Genomic DNA, 19964 nt, shown 5'->3' on the forward strand with positions numbered 1-19964 from the left:
TGACGTACCGCGCGGGCGCGCTAGGCATTGTGGGAGTTCGCCGCCCGCCCGTCCGTCGAGCCGTTGCCGTTGGCCCCGCGGGCGGAGCGGAGGCAGCGGCAGCGGGAGCGGGGCCGCCGCCGGCCGACATATTGCCGACGGAGGCCGCGCTGTAAGTCACCGCCGCCGTGTGGGGAAAGGGAAGGCGGCGGGGAGGGCGGAGAGGGGGGTCCTCTGAGGGGTTCCGCCGCGGTGGCAGCCTCACGGGGTGGGCTGTGAGGGAAACGGGGGGGGTCCAGCACCCCCGCCGCCCTTCCCTGAGGTAAAACAGGGCCCTCCAAGGCGGGCTGTGCGCTCTGTCTCGTCGTGGCTGGGGTGGAGGGGGGAAGATGCACCCCGCTGCCAGCGAAATGGTGGTAGCGGGGGTTTTATCCCTATTGAATCCTGCTGGAAGGAGCCCAGGGCACCCCGCAGGCCCGGCGGTCCCCGGGGGAATGGGGGTGTCGAGCTGCCGTTCCTCACCCCGGTCACCGGTACGGAATCCCCGGCCGCCTTCCCCACGGCGGGTCAGCGGGCAGGGGGAGGTGATGTCGAGAGACCGCAAAAGAAAAAAAAAAAAGCAGCAGAACGTGTGTTTCGGTGTGTTTGGCTTCGGGGTGAAGAAAGCGTGGAGTGAAAGTTACCTGGCACACGTGAATGACTTAGTTTAAACAAAAAAAAAAAAAAAGAAAAAAGGAGAGGGCTAAATGACATTTTTTAAAACCTGAAGTAAAGGCTCCCGAGTGCGGCAAAAATCAATGTTCAGCTGGAAACGGGGCCCCCTCGTTCTTTTGGAACTGTCACTTGCGGTACAGGCTGCAATATGTCTGCCTGCAGGATGTGAGCCACCGATCCGGGCTGGCTCCGGGCGGGGGTGTCTCTCGGAGGGGACGCACACACACACACACACACACACACACACTGCAAGTGCCGCAAGACGCAGGTGAATGCGGGTTCCTAAGGCTCCGCACAAGGGATGGCACAGGAGCGCCCGGATTTAGGCAGAGGACTGACGTGATTGTGCGTGTAGGAGACGGTGAGGAGAGGAAAGAGGACAGTAAGGAGTAAGGATATAGCATGTATCTCGCTATAATCCTTTTCTTTCCCCTGCAGTCTTTAAAAGTAAGTTGCAAGAGGCCCGTTAATTTGCATCTGAAGCCGGCACTTGGAACAAGCTCCTCTGCAAGTAGGCTGCTGTAAAACTGAGGTTGCTTCATTGGTGTTGATGGAAGGAGGCTGCTTGTTGAAATATACTTGGATGAGGCTTGTTATTTACCTCTTGACCATACAAACAAACAACCGTGATTTTTTTTCTCCCCAGGACTGTGTGTGGCTGTCACTTAGCAACAGGTCTGTAGGGAACTTTGCAGATCCTTTGCCTCCCCCATTCCTAAGGGCAGAAGAAATAAATGAGCTTAAGGAGCAAGCGGACAATTAATAAAAACAGAACCCGGGTTCATTGGCACAACCCAGAGTTAAAAGATTTGTGTGGGAACGACACAATTACAGTTGCTTTGAAAAATGTATTTTAACGCAATTGAGTGTGAGAGATTTTGTATCAAGCGTTCTTCAGAAAACTGCCCGACATGTTTTGTTTGGGTGCGTTTTTTTCAAGTGTTCAGAAAGAAAGGGATTACACTGTTGCTTACTTAGTAACGGTTAGGGGTTATTTTGCTGTGTTATGTATCATCAGCTTTCACACTGAAATCTTCTAGGCCTTCTGGGTTCCTAAAGAGTAACTTTGTCTTGTTGTGTATAAAGCATACTTTTCTGATTGCTAGTAAAGCCAAATGGTGACAGTGTAGATTAAGGCATAACTGATCTAAAAACTAGTAATAAGATTAGAATTTGCCTTGATGATAGTAATACAGGAAGGGTCCTTGAGCACCACTTGTTTTATAGATCAGCATAAGCAAAAAGAAAAGTCCACCATTGCAAACTTAGTCTTAAAAGAAATTGGCGTGCTTAAATTTGTCCTTAGGAGTTGCCTGGTTCTGCAGGTAAAATTCCAATACATCGCAATAAACTTTGATAAGAAAGGTGATACAGTCATATTCCTGAAGAATGATCAAAATCTTGTGCTCTCAAAGAAATTCAGAAGTATTTTTGTACAGCTCTCTCAACCAGAATCAAGGCCTGTTGTCTATTCTGCATAAAAGGAAGTCCTGCCCCAGGACTCCCTGCCCTGCAAGGTTCAAAAGTAGGGATAAAGGAACAGGATTTTAGAACTGATGCCACAAGAGGAAAAAAGACCCTCCAGGGACACCCTCCCCGGGGAAAGGGAATATTGACCCAGTGCAGTGAGCATTAGGTTTTGTCAGCTCGGTGCTTCCTAGGGGTAAAATCTGAAAAGAAACATGCAGTATTTGTGGAAATAGTGCAGTGCGTGCCCACTTGTCAGGGAAGGAGGCTACAGGCATGTAAAGAAGTTATAGTTCCTTACCCAGACCCATCCTAAAGAGAGGATGGGCAGGATTCGGCTCGAGGTCCTTTCTCCAAAAGGAGGGATGTTAGAATCACTCCATTCATTGCCTTTCTCATGGGTCAAGTTCTTGCACTCCCTTCCCCCAGCAGTATAGCATCTATCTTATATTTTGTTCTACATCTGGATTTTGCCTTGGAATCATCCACGTGAATTCTTTATTGCTTTTTTGCTTTCTTCCAAAAATGTCGAGGGGCAGAGAAGTTTTCAAAATGTTCTTTAAAACAGTTTTTCAGAACATTGAATTCGTAAACGGTCCAGCGATTTAAGATCCTGTATCGAATTCTCTGCTTCCAACCTAGGACACAAAAAGCTATAATGCACAAATGGGCTTGATTTCATGCCTGTACTCCCAGCAGTGGTCAGTGAAGACAATTGTATTTACGTTTTTCTGACTATTGGTGGCAGGATGCCCAGCTAAAACTCTTGTCACTCTCCCGGTCCTGTTCATAGTGGAGATTTGCGCATTAAGAGGATATTTATTTTGGGGTTTCAGACCCGTTGTGGGAGGGACTTTTCCCAGTTGAATACAATTGTGCAACAATATTTTGTTTTGCACACAGATTTTGTGAAAATGTTATTCCTCTTCTTCCCATCCTTGACGTTATAACTACGGGAATTTTAGTCTCATTAATGTTCAAGAGGAAGTGCACCTATGAGGGATTCCTAGATGAGGGATGTTCTCTTGGTTTTCCAAGTGCAAATAAATATGTATATGGTGCTACTTTTTCAGATGAGCAATTAATGTAGTGCAGGAATGGCTTTTCACTCCTCGGTCTGTTTCAGACCACAGAGAGTTACTGCTTTGACAAAGCATTTAAACTACATTTTTGAAATCTTATCAGATCAAACAATAAGAGTGATTAGCTCTTCTTAATTACTGTCCTACCTAGAAACCACAGTCGCAGGCTGAGACACTGTTGTTGTAGGCAAGTGTTATTAGAGACCATTTTATACCTACTCTATAAGCAATGCATCTTATAAATGTGCCAGCCCAACTTCTGATTAGCCAAGAACAGAGCAAGTTACTTGTCAAAGCAAATTCAAATGCACCTCTTCAAAAAGTCTTCAGTGAGTGGCTATTATTATAGTACATAAATAGATTTAAGAGAGAATGGCAGCACTTACATTGTTAATCTTTTGAAACAATGGGAAGAAAATAGCATTGCAGTTAATCTCTTGTGATACAAAAATGAACTTTTCAGCTTAGTCTTTGTACTGGAAAGAGGAGAAAAAATATTACTAAACCTTAGTATTTATCCTGTTGTAGTAATGATGTCCTGGATTCCACTACACTTACTGATGTGATCATGTAGATCTAAATTTAATCATCTGTTTCCTGAGCGCAGTTAATACACCAGGGTAAGCCCATGATCAGAACAGTCCCTGCCTGACAGCGGTAGCATTCGTAGTAATTTGTTAAGTCATTAAAAAACAGTACCTGAAAACTATTGATAGCAGGGGTTTTTATTACTGCTGTTTGATGAAAGTGTCAAATTGACAGAGCTAATCAAGTGGTGCTGTTTGGAAATTAGGCATCGCTTTGCCAGGAGGTGCAGGCTGTACTTTCAGAATTAAGGGATGTTCAACCTTTGAGAAAAACAGATGCCTTTGTGCATTGTAGGAAGATGGTATTTGAAAGTGTGGTTCAGTGGAGTATCTTATCTTCGCACAGAAAAATATGGCAAACCGGAGTTCTTACAGCCAATTTCAAGCAGAAAAAATCTTATTATGCTGATTTCATTGCTACACCTTAGTATTGTTTCTTAGAAAATACATTTCTGGCTTGCAAAGGTGTGACAGCAGAGGAGTTTTGTAGCTTGAATCTTTCCTGTGAGCCAAATTAATATATTAAATTCTTATTTCTGTGAATTTTGATGTCTTAGAAAGCAGTATGAATCTTGCTACAGTCTTTAAGGGGTTTTCAAGAGGCTAAGAATTGGGTGCTGAATTCTGCAACTAGGGCAATCTGTGTCCAAGCACAGCAGCGCCGCTGAAGAATATAGCATTAAATTTGATTTGAAGTCAAAGGTGGTCTTAGATAAACTGACTCCTCGGTGGTATCCCCTGATTATCACAGTGATAATTTTGTGAACTGTCACATTGAAATGGCATCATTTTACTGTCAAATATCTGAAGACTTTGAAATGTATTTGGTAAAGTTTCTCAGTAATTCCATTGCAAAGGCAGGGGAGGAGGAAAGGACTGATCCATTGACAGTCATTGACTGTGATTTATTTTTATTTTTTTTTAATTATTCTGCTCAAATCTTGTCTGAACTATGGCACATGTGATAAGGTTCCTTTGGTTGCCTCCCTCATCCGCTGGCTCTCAGTGACTCAGCAAACAGCTCTGGTTCATTAACACTGGCAGCATTCCAGACTTTCTGGTGTTACAAAGATAAAACCATTTGAGAACGTGTAAGGCACACAATTTTCCTTGGTTTTGATCTGTTGCTGTGCTCTTCATATTTCACTTCAATACATTTTCTTCTTTTTTTTTTTTTTTGTGTGGCTGTTACAAGTGAAATCTCTTCTCTTCCCCTTCTCTTTTGCTGTAGAGAGCTAGAACTGGAGAAGAGACTTTGAGAACCCATTGGGCCATCACTCTTCTCAAAGGGAGGACAAACAGGTTCTGCAAAGTAATGATCCTGAATCCATAATTAAGCCCAAAAAAAAAGGTCTTCCATGCCATGCTCTCTTTCCTCCCTTCCAAATTGCATGGTTGGCAAAAGTAAAAGTGGTGCTTAATTGGAATTTCCCTCCCTGCTCCCCCAACATCTAACAATACACTGATTCCCTGAATATTGTGGGAATGGGATCCTTGAAACGGGAAGCTCTGACACTCATCTTTATTGTTGCATTTCACCTTTAATGCTATAAGTTCTAGAAGTTCTTGCTTTTTTCAGTATGCAAGCCCCCTACTCACCCTTCTGATTCAGGCAAAGTTTCTCCTCTCAAATAGACTTACATCTAGAAAGCTCTTTAGTGTATAGTATGAGAAGATCAGGTTAATTGTCAAGATAGGTCCAGGGTTATCCTAAATATTAATGAGAGAAATGTGACCAGGAGTATAAAATAAAGGGGGAAGTTAACGGCTAGAGTTTGCAGAAGTGATAAAATTAGCTTATTATGAAAGAAAAAAGAATACACCATCTTATATACGGGTAGGTGTTAAATAGCTGCAGATAACAGGAGGCTTGGAGGTATTAAGTAGAAAATAGTATGTTAAAGGCAAGAATATATTCTGAACACCAGCTGAAAGAGGTTGGAAACTAACAGCAGTGTTTTGTTGAAGGGTCATATAAGGAAGGTCAGTTTAGCATGAGAAATGACACTATGTTAACAATAAACTGAGTGATACGCAGTGCCCGTGTGTTTGGACCTATGAAGGAACCCACTTCCCTTATTTCTCTGTAGTCATTTTCTTGGAACTAAAAATGAAAGGGTAGTGCTCTTTCTCTCTCTGTTACCAGCTCCAGCACGGCCACCCATGTGTGTCTGCCATTTGGATTTTTAGGTTGGGTGAGCTGTGTTTATTCCAGCTCCTTTAAAGCCTCTTTGGCAGTAATTCTCTGTTGCTACATACTTAACTCATACTTTGGTCCAAATGTTACAGCAGCTGATGGCTAGATGACATTCTCCCAAAGAAAATACACCCCAACATCAGGAAATAAGGTTTTCCATATTCTCTTCTGGCTATTCTGACTATCCCATAAACTCATAAGCCAAATGATTAATAGACGTTTAATGCTAAAGGCTTGTGAGTTTTCCCTAGAAAAATTGTTTTGCATCATTCACCCATCAGTTACGAAACAAAGGGATTATGGAGGGATCTAGAAGCAGGGGTATTTCTCATGCCTGCTTTCCCAGGTGCTTGGTTCAGTGAATTTCTTAACATTTGTGAGATCAAACAGCTGTAGTATTGATGAAAATGGATTATGAATGATGAAAATAATTTCTGGCAGGAAGTCCGTAACCAACTCAAAACCACACCCAGCCTTTCCTGCTAACAAAGGCAGAACTAACTAGATGACAAAATGGAATTAAATGGAAGGTTTTCGAAATCGGTTGTGAACTCCATTTAGGCAGTTCCTCAAGGCAAGAAAATTGGCTTTTGTCCTCTTCTTTGCAGAATAATAGTTGTTACAGAGCTGAGTTCACAGCAGAGGAAAGGAGAAGGAGCCCTTTTGATGGCTTCCCCTTTCCTAAGTTTCCTGTCTGTTTTTTGAGATCGGTTTTGTAAATGTAGTGTGACTTTCATCTGAGCTAATAAAATGGGATTACTTTGTTTACTTTTAACAAGCAATAAGCCTGTTGCATTTGTTTTACTTAATGTATTATGCAAGTATAGACTCTTTGATGAATGGAGTGTGGAAGGGGAAAGGAGAAGAAATGTTTGATACTCGTGTTTCTTCAGTGATGCTGAGTGGTCTTATTTTGATAGTTATGTAGTCTGAATCTCAGTGACTCAGTGAGGTTTAAAAGGCTGCAGGACATGTCAGCACAGAACAGAAGTTACAAAACTTATAAGTGAGGTCAGTGAACCTGTTTTGCCTAATTCTGAGCTCGCTCTCGATTATTGTGGATTTGGATGCATGGGAAATGCAGTTAGTTTCATGAGGACAAGGAGAGAATTCAGAATAAAGGAGGGAAAAACAAGAAGGGAAGCAGAGAAATGGTGTGATGGGAAAGAGGTTTCATTGTGGAGAATATAAACACACCAGTGAATTTGCATTTGTACTGGGTAGGATTTGTGCAGCAAGGAAAGAGCTGGGATGCAGAGGTATGTGTGTCACTGATGCAGAGTTCAGACATCAGGAGGGAGGGAGGGGGACATGGGGACAGTCTCCTTTGAGTTCATTTCAAGACCCAGTGCATTGCCTAAACCTTCAAAGGTACCTTGAGAGCCTGGAAACCCTCCACCTCTTTGGATTTGTCAGCTTCTATTTACAGCCTGAGCAGAAATCAAAGAGAGAAAAAAATATGTTTGACAGCTGTAGCAGCAGTGGGTTTCTTGGCTGACACAAACTGCGGTGGAGTTGTCAGGTATCGGCTGGGTGTTGGGACCACAGTGACGTTAAGGAAAGGTGGCAGTTTGAAGTTCCTCAGGTTCCTAGAGAGCACGTTGAAGGTGGCATGGTCTTTGATGTGGGGAGAGCTGGTTTGCGGTGGGTTCAAATCTCAAGGAGTTCATTTTGGAGCTTTTTAAAAATAGAACGTTTAGTGGACAGGAGATGTAGTTTGCCACACATAGGCTTCTGTTCTGTAAATTCACACATGCTTGAAAATCTATTTCTTTAGGGAAGGTGAATACACTTAATGACACCTTTAGTGGATGCAGTTTTCTCTAGTTAGGAACATAGTTACTAATTAATGTAATGGTGCTACTACAGTTGTTCAAATCCCAAATCAAGAGTTGTTTCCAGGGAGCAGAGGGTGATGTCAGTCTCCTTATAGAAAGCATCCCCTGCTTTAATGCAGAAGCTCTCCTTTACATTAGGTAGTTATCAGACTTCACTCCATTAACGGTACCAGCTTTAATTTGTTAGGAATTTCAGAAAAGTAATTCCAAAGCAGATTAAATAATTTCCCTAGCTTATTGTATAAGTTATGTCAAGATTACAATGGCAAGTAAACATTTCGTAGAATTTCTCTAGTTTATTATATAAAATTATGCCAAGATTACAATGGCAAGTAAACATTTCGTAAAATTATTTTAGCTTCTTGATGTGCAGACTCTAAAAAGGCAATTTATCTATATGTTTTAGGCACCTTTATTCGTTGCCCAACCCAAAATACCAATCTGTTTTGAAATTCACTATATGGTATTACAGCATTGGTCCTTATTGATAAAGAGTTATCTTTTTTTCTTCTTCCTAATATACAGAGTGCTGTTCCAGACCCAATACAGACAAAATGTCCAGCAGGGGTGGAAAGAAGAAGTCAACCAAGACTTCCCGCTCTGCAAAGGCTGGGGTCATATTCCCTGTTGGAAGAATGCTACGTTACATTAAGAAAGGCCACCCGAAGTACAGAATTGGTGTTGGTGCTCCAGTGTACATGGCTGCTGTACTGGAATATCTGACTGGTAGGTTTTTCCTGAATGATGTGAAATAGCAGCAGTGAAAGTAATAATACAGGCTGAATTTGCACAGAAAAAGATCCTCTGTTGTCTAGATGACGAAAAAAGTTAGAGCTGAAGTAAACATTATGCTGATTACACATCTAAGCCAAAAGCAAGGTACCCCCCACCCTGCCTCAGAGTTTTGATGGCTTTTGTGCCTTCCAGCACTAGATTTGCTTTGACCTCTTGTAAACACTCTCTTCCACATAAGCAATCAGGAGGATTCCTACAAACATCAGCGTGTATGAACTGGGCTGTCAGGGTTGCAGTTCTGCCTGCTCCAGTTTTGTGCCTGATGGCTTTGTTTGGGTTATAATTGTCTGTTAAGAGTATACATTTTTTTTTAAATAAATTGCTTCTCAGTGTTTACACAGGGCTGAGATTGCTTACAGCATTGTTTAAACATTTTTGTTCAACGTACAGATTATTTTTGAGACTACATATGCTGTTTGCAATTTGCTTGGTTGAGTCTGTGTATAAAAGCACACTTTGTCCATCTGCCCCAGATCAACATAGTTTTTTTTTTGCTTATATTTGTAGTCCTTTCTCTGTTCCTCTCATCATATCAGAATGAGAACACCTTAAATAATTATCTCATCCTCACAGTACCATTTTTGAGGATGCAAGTATGATTTTTCCTTCGTTGGGAAGAAACTTCAGAGGAAGAAAATGCTTTGCCCAAAGACATACACAACTAGGCATGCAAGTAAAGATCTTTACATAGCAATTACAAAAGTAGTCTTCTAATAGAAAATTAACTCCAACATATGGGCTTTTTGCGATAATTGTTTGCTTAAAAAAGAGTAAACCACCAGTTTGGTGGGGACTTGCAAGCAGATACCTGTAGGCTAGGGAAGTAGCAAAAAGCAAAAGTGCTAGATGATGATGTAGTGTTTGGAGATAGACTCTATCAGCATGACTAAGGAAAAGCTTGAAGTGGATCTAATTTCTCCTAGCAGTGTTTCTTTTTACAGTATATTTGCTTATGTCAGTGTTCTGGCTGCAGCAGATACAAGGGTTTCAAGGGACAGTAGGCTTTAAGCTATAAGGGTGCCCTGAGTCTCTGAGGAAGAGATGCACTTTGTTCTTTCTTTGACTTAAGCACAAAGTAACAAAGCGTGTGGTTTAGCTTTGCTGAGAGTATTTAAAACCAAAGTGGTCTGACCAAGACAATTTTAGATACACCTTATAATAGATATTGATATTGAAGAACAAAAATAGGCTGGTTATTTTTTTTCCTGTAAAGTTTCTTCCTTCCTTCCTTAAAGATAAATATTGGTAACATTAAGAATAGTTAATAGAGTGCTTGTTTTCTGTATGGTATTCATCTTACATTATTGAATTTTCTCAGCCATCAAATATCTTTTTTTTTTTTTTTTACTTTTCATGTTCATAGTTTTCTTTGTGTCTTTTCTTTAAAAGAATGCTTTTAAACTGCATAGATGGCCTTAAAAAAAATTAACATTTCCTTCAGCTAGGTTCCTGCTTACAGCAATAACAACTCAAATAAAATGCTTCTTAGGGTGAAGGGTGCTTTGAATGCTGCCCTTTTAAAGAAACAGAACAATACAGGTGAGCTTGAGGCACTGCTAATGAGCAGCACATGTTATTGGTTAACTGTTTGATTTAAAGTGTTTACTGAGGCAGTGCTGGTTTTAGGCAGCTAAGAATAGGCTGGAGAAATAAAGGTGTTTCTTTAACTGCTGTGCATCCTGGGAAACTGTCTGAGAAGATTAACATCAAAAAAAAAAGCCAAAAAAGGAAGGGCGAAACCAGAGTTAAGGAAAAAACACCTTTTTTTTTCTCCCTTTAAATATTTTTAAGCTGGTGTTTTGGTTTTTTCCCCTCCTCTGAAGGCTAGGTAGATAGTCCTGGTATCCTCTATGTCAGGGTTTTCTTTCATTCTTATAGACAGATGCATTTCAAAAGCACAGATACTCTTTTCTTTCCTTACTGAGGTAGTAATAGTTTTATGACTGTTTCAGTCTGGAGGGGTTTTTTTTCCCCCTTCTCTTTCACTTTTCACACTCTATATAGTGTAATTTTTTAGCCTTTAATGCTCAGTATGTTTTCTGAACTTCAGGTCATTCATCTTTTTCAGTATAATTCAGAAACACTCCCTTGAAATGGGGTGCTTGGAGATTTTTGGTTTGTGTTCTTTTTACCTCTTGGCAGTTACTACTTCACAAAACCAGAGAAATCCTGACTTCTCTCCAGGAGAGTTTTTAAAGATGCTCGTGTCAGCACATGATCTGAGACTAAATCAAAGCATTTCAGCCATTCCAAAATAAAAGCAGGAACGTGACATAATAGGAAGGAGAGCATGTGAAGGGGCATGCTAATAAATTGGCTAAATCAAAAAAGCAATCCTGTGCATCCAGGAAGGAGCAGAGAAACGTAAAATATCAAAAGCAGTTGTAGGAAAGAACTTCAGACAAGGCTGGGAGGGGAAATGACAGAGACGTGACCTAATAGAAAGGAACCTACAAGGTTTGAAAACTAGTTCATGTGTGTGCAGAACATGGCACTGCCTTTAATCCTTCAGAAGATGAGGTGCTAAATTTTGCTGGCCTTTGATGAAGTTGAACTCTGATGTAAATCTGAAATTAGCCCGTAATGTGCTCAGATCTGGGATTTTTACTTGGGTTCAGTTTGAGATTTGAACTTCTGTAATTCTTCCAGCTGTTCAGACGGGGAGTTCTGTTCTGGGTCTATCTGTAGTATATGACTTTATCCACTTTGTGCTCTGAAGGTAGCTCACTGTTACCATGCACATATGGCTGCTCATCAGAAGGTAAAAATACACATTCTATAATTTCTTGCAGTGTATGGGCCCATTTGTAATCTAAGCCCTTCTTCAGTCTGTATCCAATTAAGTGCTTTTTCAAGCTACTTTTCTGTTGTTCTCATACTTTTGTATTAACGTGTTTATACCTGGTAGAGCTCCACTAGCAGGGACATGCACTGGTTTAGCAAACAGGAATTAGTCTGGCTGCTTCAGAACTACAAACTGTGTGTCTTTGCTGTGCTGCATTTCAGTCTCTTGGCTTCTGACAGCTTCTTCTACAGGGGCTGGCTGGAGTACATCTTCCCTGTGTTTTCTGCTATAGTAACTTTAAAAATAATAATACATTATTAGATGTACAATTTGTCTTTGCTAATAAAGTGTTTTTCCTTCTCTTACATTTCAATATACTTGACATACAAGCAGGTTGCACAGCAAGTATTCTCCTTCTCTAATTTATTCAGTGACAGTTCTTGTTACTTACAAGTAATATTATAAAATAATTCTCTCCTCAGCACACCCAGTGTATACAGTCTGGTTGCTCTAGGCCTACCACCTGCTTATTCTTTCCTGCTTTACATCTAAGGAAATAATGAGTAATGTCCACTATAAACAGGGTGCAAGTGTGTTCATGGGTGAATGTGCAGAAAAAGTACCTTTGATTTTTATCAATATTGAAACAAGTGGATATACTTCCTTCCTTTACTCCGTAGGAATAGCGGGGATGCTGAAGAACTACAATGCACAGTTCTTCTTTTCCTTCTTTGCAGTAGCAGCTCATGCAGTATTGCCTGTCTCACAGGGAATAATCAGAATATTTGATTAATTCCTGCTTATGCTACAGAACTAATTTTAAACATTGTCAACTGCTTTAAGCAAGCAAGAAGTTCTGTGTTAGTAATTCTTCTTATTGTCTGTCTTTGTGGCACTTGTTTTACAATGGTTCATTGCCTATTTATCTTCCCTAACATATACTTCAGAATCCAGTCCTTTTCTCTGCAGAGTAGTGCATCAGTCTCAATTTATGTCAAAAAAGCCACCAACTAGGTCAGTCAGGAGGTTGGCCACCGCCTTGGTTGGGGCATTGCAGGCACTCAGATGAAGTTGCGTGGTGTGTATTTGTCAGAACTGGTCCAGCCACACATGTAATCAGGTGTGTTCCCTTCAGACGTACGGCTTGCACAAGTTAAAAAATAGGCCAAACTTTCTTACTAACTGGAAAAGATACTCCGTTGCCCTTAAAAACTAGAAATCTCTTGAGCATATTTAAAGGCAGCAAGAACCAGGCCTGCAAGTGATTTCTGCTCCCCCTGCCCCCCATCGTCTTCCCAACACTGTAAATAATTTTCAATTGCCAAAATGTCATAGCAAATGAGGAGTAGGAGAAGTTTATAAAACAGCAGGAGAACAGGAGTACAGAAGAAATGAGACTTTGATTTATATTTGTTCTGTACATACCAAAGTAAGGTAGGAGAAAATGTTAAATGTCTGTTTTCTCCATTAGATTTTTTTTTTTTTTTCCCTCAACTGGATTTTTATTGCCCATTGTGTGCTGTTGATCGTGTATTTTGTCGAAATGTAAAATAAGCACCTTTTGAATCCCAGGGTTGGAATCGCATCGGAGGCATTCTGGTGCTTACCTGAGTTTTTGTTTTCAGGCTTTCTGATGTCACCAGAATCCCTTAATGGAGGTTCATGTGCTGGAGCTCAGTTCGTTGCATTTTCACCTTGATTAATTTTCGATGTGGAAAACTTTCTTAAGCCAGTGGCTGATTGGCTGCAAACTGGAAAGTCCTTCCTGACTGCAGTAAGTTTAACTGCTCGCTTCGGACGCTCACTTTCCGATGTGCAAGCTGATCAGCTTGAACTGCTGCTCACCTCTTGTGTTCTGCTTGCCGCTGAACATTTTTACAGGGGTTGCAGGGGAAAACTCTGATTTGCCCTGTTTGTCAAAGCAAATGTACTGCTGAACTTCTCCTCGGAAGCGGAGGGGAGCTCAGAGGTCCACAGTAAAAAAGTATTAGGTTAAAAGCAGATTCAAATTCTAAGCATTCTGAGACCACCATAAATAACAGTCCTTGGGTAGTCATGAAATTTAAGAAGCGAGTTAATTGACAGTATCTTCTTCTATTTAAACAGGCAGGTTTAGAAGCACTAATCCCTATTACAGTGTCGTGCCACAAACTGTGTCCCAAAAGAGGTTTAAAATAAATTTGGGGCTTGTAGGAACTGTGCCTTACTGGAGCAAGCACAAAACTACCTCTTCAGAACCAGGGTGGTTTTTAACGTGGATTAATACTGGACCTAAAATACAGCAGGGTTGTTTCTGGCAATAGCCTCACAAGCAGAGACCTTTCAAAAATATCAGCGTAGCAAAGCTCCTTTATAACGTTCCTCTTTTTCTCAAGACTTGTGTCATGCTCTTAAGTGAGATTGTCACAATCTAAAATTGCTATACTTTTAAGAAGTGCCTCTTTAGCTATAAAACTTTTCATTGTTACCAACTGAATGATCATCTTTCTTTCTGAACTTATACAACGCAGGAATCAGTCTGCTTCAAATGTATACAAATGAAAAGTTTTCTTTCAGTGATAAGCCCTTCCTTGCCTCCAACCCTGTGGGCACTTAGGTAGGTACCTATTTTACCCTTGTGGTCCCATAAAGTTCAGTGGATCTCCCAGTTACAAAAGCTAAGATGATACAAAATTACTTACTGTGTTCTCCAAGCTACACGTATCAGGTTTGGTGAAAAACAATAAAAGCCAAAGCATTTACTCACAATAAAAGCCCAGCAGTGCATACTGATGTGTCAATGTAGACACTTATTTCAGAGGAGTAAATATGCATCAGAATTTGCATTGTGACATGTCATATTGTGATAATATATAAAATGCTGGGCTGCGTTGGTTTGTTTTTTTACATTGTGGTCACCAAATTAATTAAGTAAAATTTTTCTTGTAAATAGTAATAGTAGCATTTGTCTACAGGTACTTGTATTTATCGTGGCTTCCATTGCTGCCTTGATACAAAAAGGCTTGATGTGGGGGAGTGACTTTGAATCCTGCTTCCCTCACTGTCAGGGGCAGCATCTAATAAAACCATTACTGCTGTCTGCCAGATCACATTGTAATTAGCACGTTGTACACACAGGAGTGCAGCTTGTGTTGATTGCATCACCTTTGGCCATCCCTACGATGAAGCCTTTGACATGACTCGTGTCCTGCTCCTCCCTGGGATACCTGGGGTACCCATTTCCTCTTTCAAGCCCAGGGTTGGGAGTCACTTCAGTAAAATCCAAAATTATAATATGAAGTCCTCTCCTCTTTTGTTAGCAATTCACTGAGTTTCAGTAGTTGATTGGCATCTGCCACTCAATGTCTTGAATGTTTGGAAAAGCAAGTGTTGAGTCCTGAGTGGTCTGTGAGAAGCAGAACAAAGCGTGTGCCCTGCACTTGGTCAAGGACCGTCTGGCAGCAGTTAGAGTAATCATGTTTGAGTGCTTTGCTAAAACATATGTAAACTGTTAGGACTAACAGCAAAGTGTAAACTGTTAGGTAGGGGAAGCTCCACTGAGAAAGGGGAGGGAAAAAAAAAAAGTTAATTTGAGTTAGATCAGGATTCTTGAAGTCAGTGGAGAAGAAATAGGTGCTGTCTTTTAAAAGTAGTACTCAAGGTGTGACTATAATAAATAATATTTGAGATGAAACTCACTTTTGGGTTTCCCTGAAAAGTGAACTCTCATACCTTTTACATATCAATAGTAAACCAAGAAATAAAGTAAATTAGAAAGTTTAATACCATTGGATCTTTTACCAAAAAAAAAAGAAAAGAAAAAAAGATGGTATTAAAGTGCAGAAAAGAGCTGAAGAGAAGTGTGAGTCAGATCAGAAGGCTCTAAGTGGAAGTGGCTTTTGTGGCCTGAACTTGAGTTTTATATAAACAGCAGTCTGTCATCTGCCTCCCAGAGAAGAAAAACTTACAATAACTTGGCAAAGTTAACAGCTTTGCCTTTAAGGGGCCTAGTTTTGGTACAGCTCAGAAAAAAAAAGATGGTATTAAAGTGTAGAAAAGAGCTGAAGAGAAGTGTGAGTCAGATCAGAAGGCTCTAAGTGGAAGTGGCTTTTGTGGCCTGAACTTGAGTTTTATATAAACAGCAGTCTGTCATCTGCCTCCCAGAGAAGAAAAACTTACAATAACTTGGCAAAGTTAACAGCTTTGCCTTTAAGGGGCCTAGTTTTGGTACAGCTCAGACACCAAAGACTGAAGGGTTTGAGGTTTTTTATCGCATCCTAAGAGAATGATTGCCCTGTTGAGACTTGAGGTTTCATCAAGGCTTGTTCAAAGCAGTGGAATTTCTTGAATTGATTTTCACTGCATCAAATTTCCATGACTTTGAACCGAGGCTGAGACCCATTTTATTGGAAAGTGTTGTTAAATGATTCTACCTTCACTCTTGCAAAGGCAGATTCCAGGGGGATTGGGTGGAATACACAGAAAGAAGAATGCAGGAAACTCTTAACAGTCTGGGTTGATTGGGGTTGATTGGGTTAAAACCTTCCGGAATCATGTAAAATGATTCTGAAGTCAATAAAATGCTGATGGAAGGATGATTAATTTAAATTACAATAAACAGACTCCTTGTCATGTAGTTGGCTTTGTAGCAAATACGTATTTTCTCAGTGGAATTGTATCAACATTCATTTTTCTTTGATTTTTGGATCTTGTTCTCAATTTTCTTTTGAGGCTTCAAAATTTTTTAAAAACCTCTGACTGGTTCCTGTTGGAACTTGCCCATTCAGGAACTGGCCTTGTGTCAACACATCACCTGTTAGTTGTTAAGAGTTTAATTTTCAAAGCTATGATTTCATCTCCCTGCAGAGAAGGTGGACAAAGGGATTCAATGCAACAGCAATGTTTTAGCTTGAGATGTAAACCAAAAAAAAAAAAAAAAGAAAAACATTTTGGGGGTGAACTTAGACCTGATTGAATTCAGTATTTACATTTCAAAAGTATTACAGCCCAGAATGTGTGATAAGCCAAAGGCCTTGTCATTTAGGCTTTAAAGGAGCTTCATTCAGTAATGACTATTAATAGTTGTTTGAAAATTAGGATAAATGAACCAGGACTCCTCGAGTGGGAGAAAAATGCATTTGTTTTTGTTTCTGTCCAGGTCTGCAGTTGGCTGCTTTGCTCTCTTTGTTTAGGTCTAATAGCAATTTGTTTCATTTTAACCTTGTGTTGAGTTCTTGTTCCAAAATTTGCTGGTGTTGGGAAATACCAAAGTATTGAAGGCAGAGCGGTAGCGCTGAGAAACGGGGAAATACAAATAATGACGTTAGAAACTGAGCAGGATGTCCAAGAGGGGACCAGGGATCAGAGCCTCCACAAGCAAAGGATGAGGAACTCTGAAAACTTGCTTCAGGATGAGGTTTCTGTGGAGGCTTCTAACACTTTTGGGTTGTGTTTGAGTAGGAAATGCCTTGAGAACAGCTTTTCCTGTGCCCTTATCTCAGGCTTAAGTACAAAGATGTACAACCTGTTTTCTTTTTCCTTTTAAAAATATTTAACTGAACTTTTAAAAACCTCAGCAGAAAAAAAAAAACCACCCCAATTTTGGTTCAGGTGTTGAGAACAGGCTTAGACCAGTTTTCACTCCCCATATCCATCTGCCCAGTTCTAATCATCACAGGGGATTTTTCCATTTGATGTAAAAGAGACCTACATTTAAGCTAACTTTTAAGAGAAAATTTCTTAACTTTTAGAACTTTCTCTTCCCACTTTAAACATTTACTTTAGAGATGACTGAAGAAAAATATGCATCACAACTGTGTCTTTGAAATCAAATTGATGTGTTCATATTATTGTCAGAATCCTGAGGTATCTGTCCCTTTTCTTGCTACACAACAGCTGTCCATATATGAATATATCACATGCTGACGTGGCATTTCTACTTAATTTTTTCTATCCTAATTATATACTTCTCACAGCTCTTTTTACTGCATTGTGTTATATCTGCAGTTAAAGCAATGCATGTTGTTTTGCTTTTTTTGTTTGAAATTATTTAAAAGCACAGAAAAAGCCATTGGTGCAAATACAAAGCGTATCTCTTTGTATTAACCTACAATTTCAATGTGTAGTAATTGAAGAACTATACCTTCAAAAGCCTATAATATTGAATAACTTTTAAAAAAATAGAGATTTTGGTGTTCAGTACTTCTGTAAACTGTGTCTCATAGCTGCCTTTTGCCTGAGTGGTGGTGGTGTAATTATTCTCTAGGGAGGAAATGCCTTGAGCAAATATATGAAAGGAATGGAATAGACATTATGCAACTTACATCCTTTTTGTGAGGCCTCCTTTTTGTAAAACCTTCTTGTTTTGGTCTTCTGGCTGGATAAACACAAACTGGGTGAATCCTGATGTCATGGAAGCTCTTAACACTTTCTTTGCCTTAACCCATGGAAGAAAAGCTTTCTCTCTTTACCCTGTTCAGTTGCAGGAGGTGATTTTTTTTCAATTTCTATTTTTTTCCTACTGTTGGTAGATTACCTTTAATGAAACAGGACTCTTCAATGGCTCAAACCTTTGAACCTGGTAGAATGGGGCTTCCAAAGATGGGTCCGACCTAAGAATTCGGATCCAATATCAATTTTAAACACCTTTTCCCACCTACTAAGCTTTCCAGCTCCGCACCTAAATCCAGAATCATTACTCTGGAAATTTGGGTCAGCTTCCTTACAGAGGGAGATAAATTTTCGTCTAATTTAAAATTGGCTTAAAACATGGAGGAAACACCATTTAAATCTTTAGAATTACAGTAGCATAAAACAGATGTGAAAATAAAGCTGGCTGTGAGTGAAATCCAGGCAAGTAGTCTGGATCATAGAGCCATAGAATGGTTGGTGTGGGCAGGGATTTTGAAAGACCGTCCAGCTCCAACCCCCCTGCCCTGGGCAGGGACACCTCCCACCAGACCAGGTTGCTCCAAGCCCCCTCCAACCTGCCCTTGAACCCCTCCAGGGATGGGGCAGCCACAGCTTCTCTGGGCAACCTGGACCAGGCTCTCACCACCCTCACACCAAAGATTTTCTTCCTAATCTCTAACCTAAATCTTCCCTCTTTCAGTTTAACCTAAATCTTCCTTCTTTCAGTGTAAAACCTTTCCCCCTCATCATATGGCTCCCCTCCCTGATCCAGAGTCACCCCCCCAGTTTTCCTGGAGCCCCTTTAGGGACTGGAAGGGGCTGGTAATGTCTCCTCAGAGCTTTCTCTTCTCCAGGCTAAACAACCCATACAGATCCAGATACTCTTCATTTCTAGCATTTATAAGTGCTCTGATCTGTTGGGTTTGGATGTCTCTGTCGGTGCTAAATTGAAAAATTGTTGCCTGTATTGGCTTCAGCTCAAATGCCTCCTAATCTTCTGTTTTTCAATAGGGAAGGTGCCCCTTTGCCCAGCCTGGTGTTTTGCTCTGGGTTGAGTGATGCTGGATTATTACTGGAGAGCTGAGAAAGGCAGCCAGAATAGAAATTCCACCCTCCTCCTCCTCTCTCCCTCTCCCCAAGCTCCTCTTTTGTGGTCCTCAACACCAGTGCAAAGCGTTCTGTTCCTGAAAAGGAAGTGGGGTACCTCAACTTCCCTAAAGGACCATTAGAAAACTGTAATTTCAAAATGAGTTTCCTGTCCAAGGAAGAGGGCTTAGCACTTACAAGAACAGTTCTCCACTGTACCAGGCAGACATTTTAGTTTTTATGAGGAACAAATAAAACATTCCTCTGCGCTTTACGGGCATAACACTTTCTTAGACTCTTTAGTTACAAAATGACCTGTCTGCATAGTTCTGCTGCTGGCTTGTGGGGAATAACACGACCCGAGTGTTCGGCGGTGCTGGGTGCAGGAAAGCAGCCGAGGTGGGGGAAGCAGAGGCAAACCAAAAAGTCGTCTGCTCTTTGGGGGAAAATCCTTGTTTTGCTTTTCAGCCAGTATTAAACTCTGAGGTACAGAATCATACTGAGGTCGGTGTACCCAAGAGCAAGAGTCTCCCTTGGAAGGTGATACAGGTCCTGTGTCACCACCGACAGCTCCATGAGATGCTAAACCTCACATGTCTGAGCTGTGGCTTCTGCAAAGTGTGTGAAAAGGCTTATGCCAGCTTAATTGAGTTCTTTGGAGGTGTGGAAAGCACGGTCAGGTTGACCTTACCCTGCTAATCCTTCTTTAAAAGTAAATTAAAGCAATTGTTGTCAGCGTGAAATGTTGAGTTACTTTGGGGGGCTTAGGCTTAATATTCTATCTCGCCCTATAATAAAGTTAATTCTGCACTTTGAAGAACACAAAAGGTGCGAAAACCCACCGAAATCCTTGATGAAGCTTAACTGTAGAACATCCAGAAGCAGCTGTCGGTTTTCCAGTAGGTGTCATGGCTAGGTTATTATGGAACTTATTATGAAAAATAATTGGAGAATCATGTTAAATTCAGCCTAATGAAATGCCATAGTATGTGCTGCGTAGTTTTACTTGAGATTTACTACATGTTATGGTAAAGGAATGTGGTC

At 40.7% G+C, this 19964-nt stretch overlaps 1 protein-coding gene across 4 annotated transcripts in view; it reads left to right on the forward strand.

Annotated features, from left to right (window-relative positions):
* The first annotated feature begins 19 nt into the window (after positions 1–19).
* The window catches only part of LOC106891470 (core histone macro-H2A.1), a 53791-nt gene continuing 33846 nt past the window's right edge, over positions 20–19964 (forward strand). For all 4 annotated transcript variants that reach the window (XM_014948036.1, XM_014948034.1, XM_014948033.1 and 1 more), the window contains exons 1-2: positions 20–151; positions 8390–8590. In XM_014948036.1, coding sequence (XP_014803522.1) covers positions 8419–8590 — 172 coding nt within the window. In that variant the 5' untranslated portion in view covers positions 20–151; positions 8390–8418. The remainder of the gene's footprint in view (positions 152–8389; positions 8591–19964) is intronic.

The sequence above is a fragment of the Calidris pugnax genome, unplaced genomic scaffold (genome assembly GCF_001431845.1).
Source record: "Calidris pugnax isolate Ruff unplaced genomic scaffold, ASM143184v1 scaffold27, whole genome shotgun sequence".
NCBI classification, from domain to species: domain Eukaryota; kingdom Metazoa; phylum Chordata; class Aves; order Charadriiformes; family Scolopacidae; genus Calidris; species Calidris pugnax.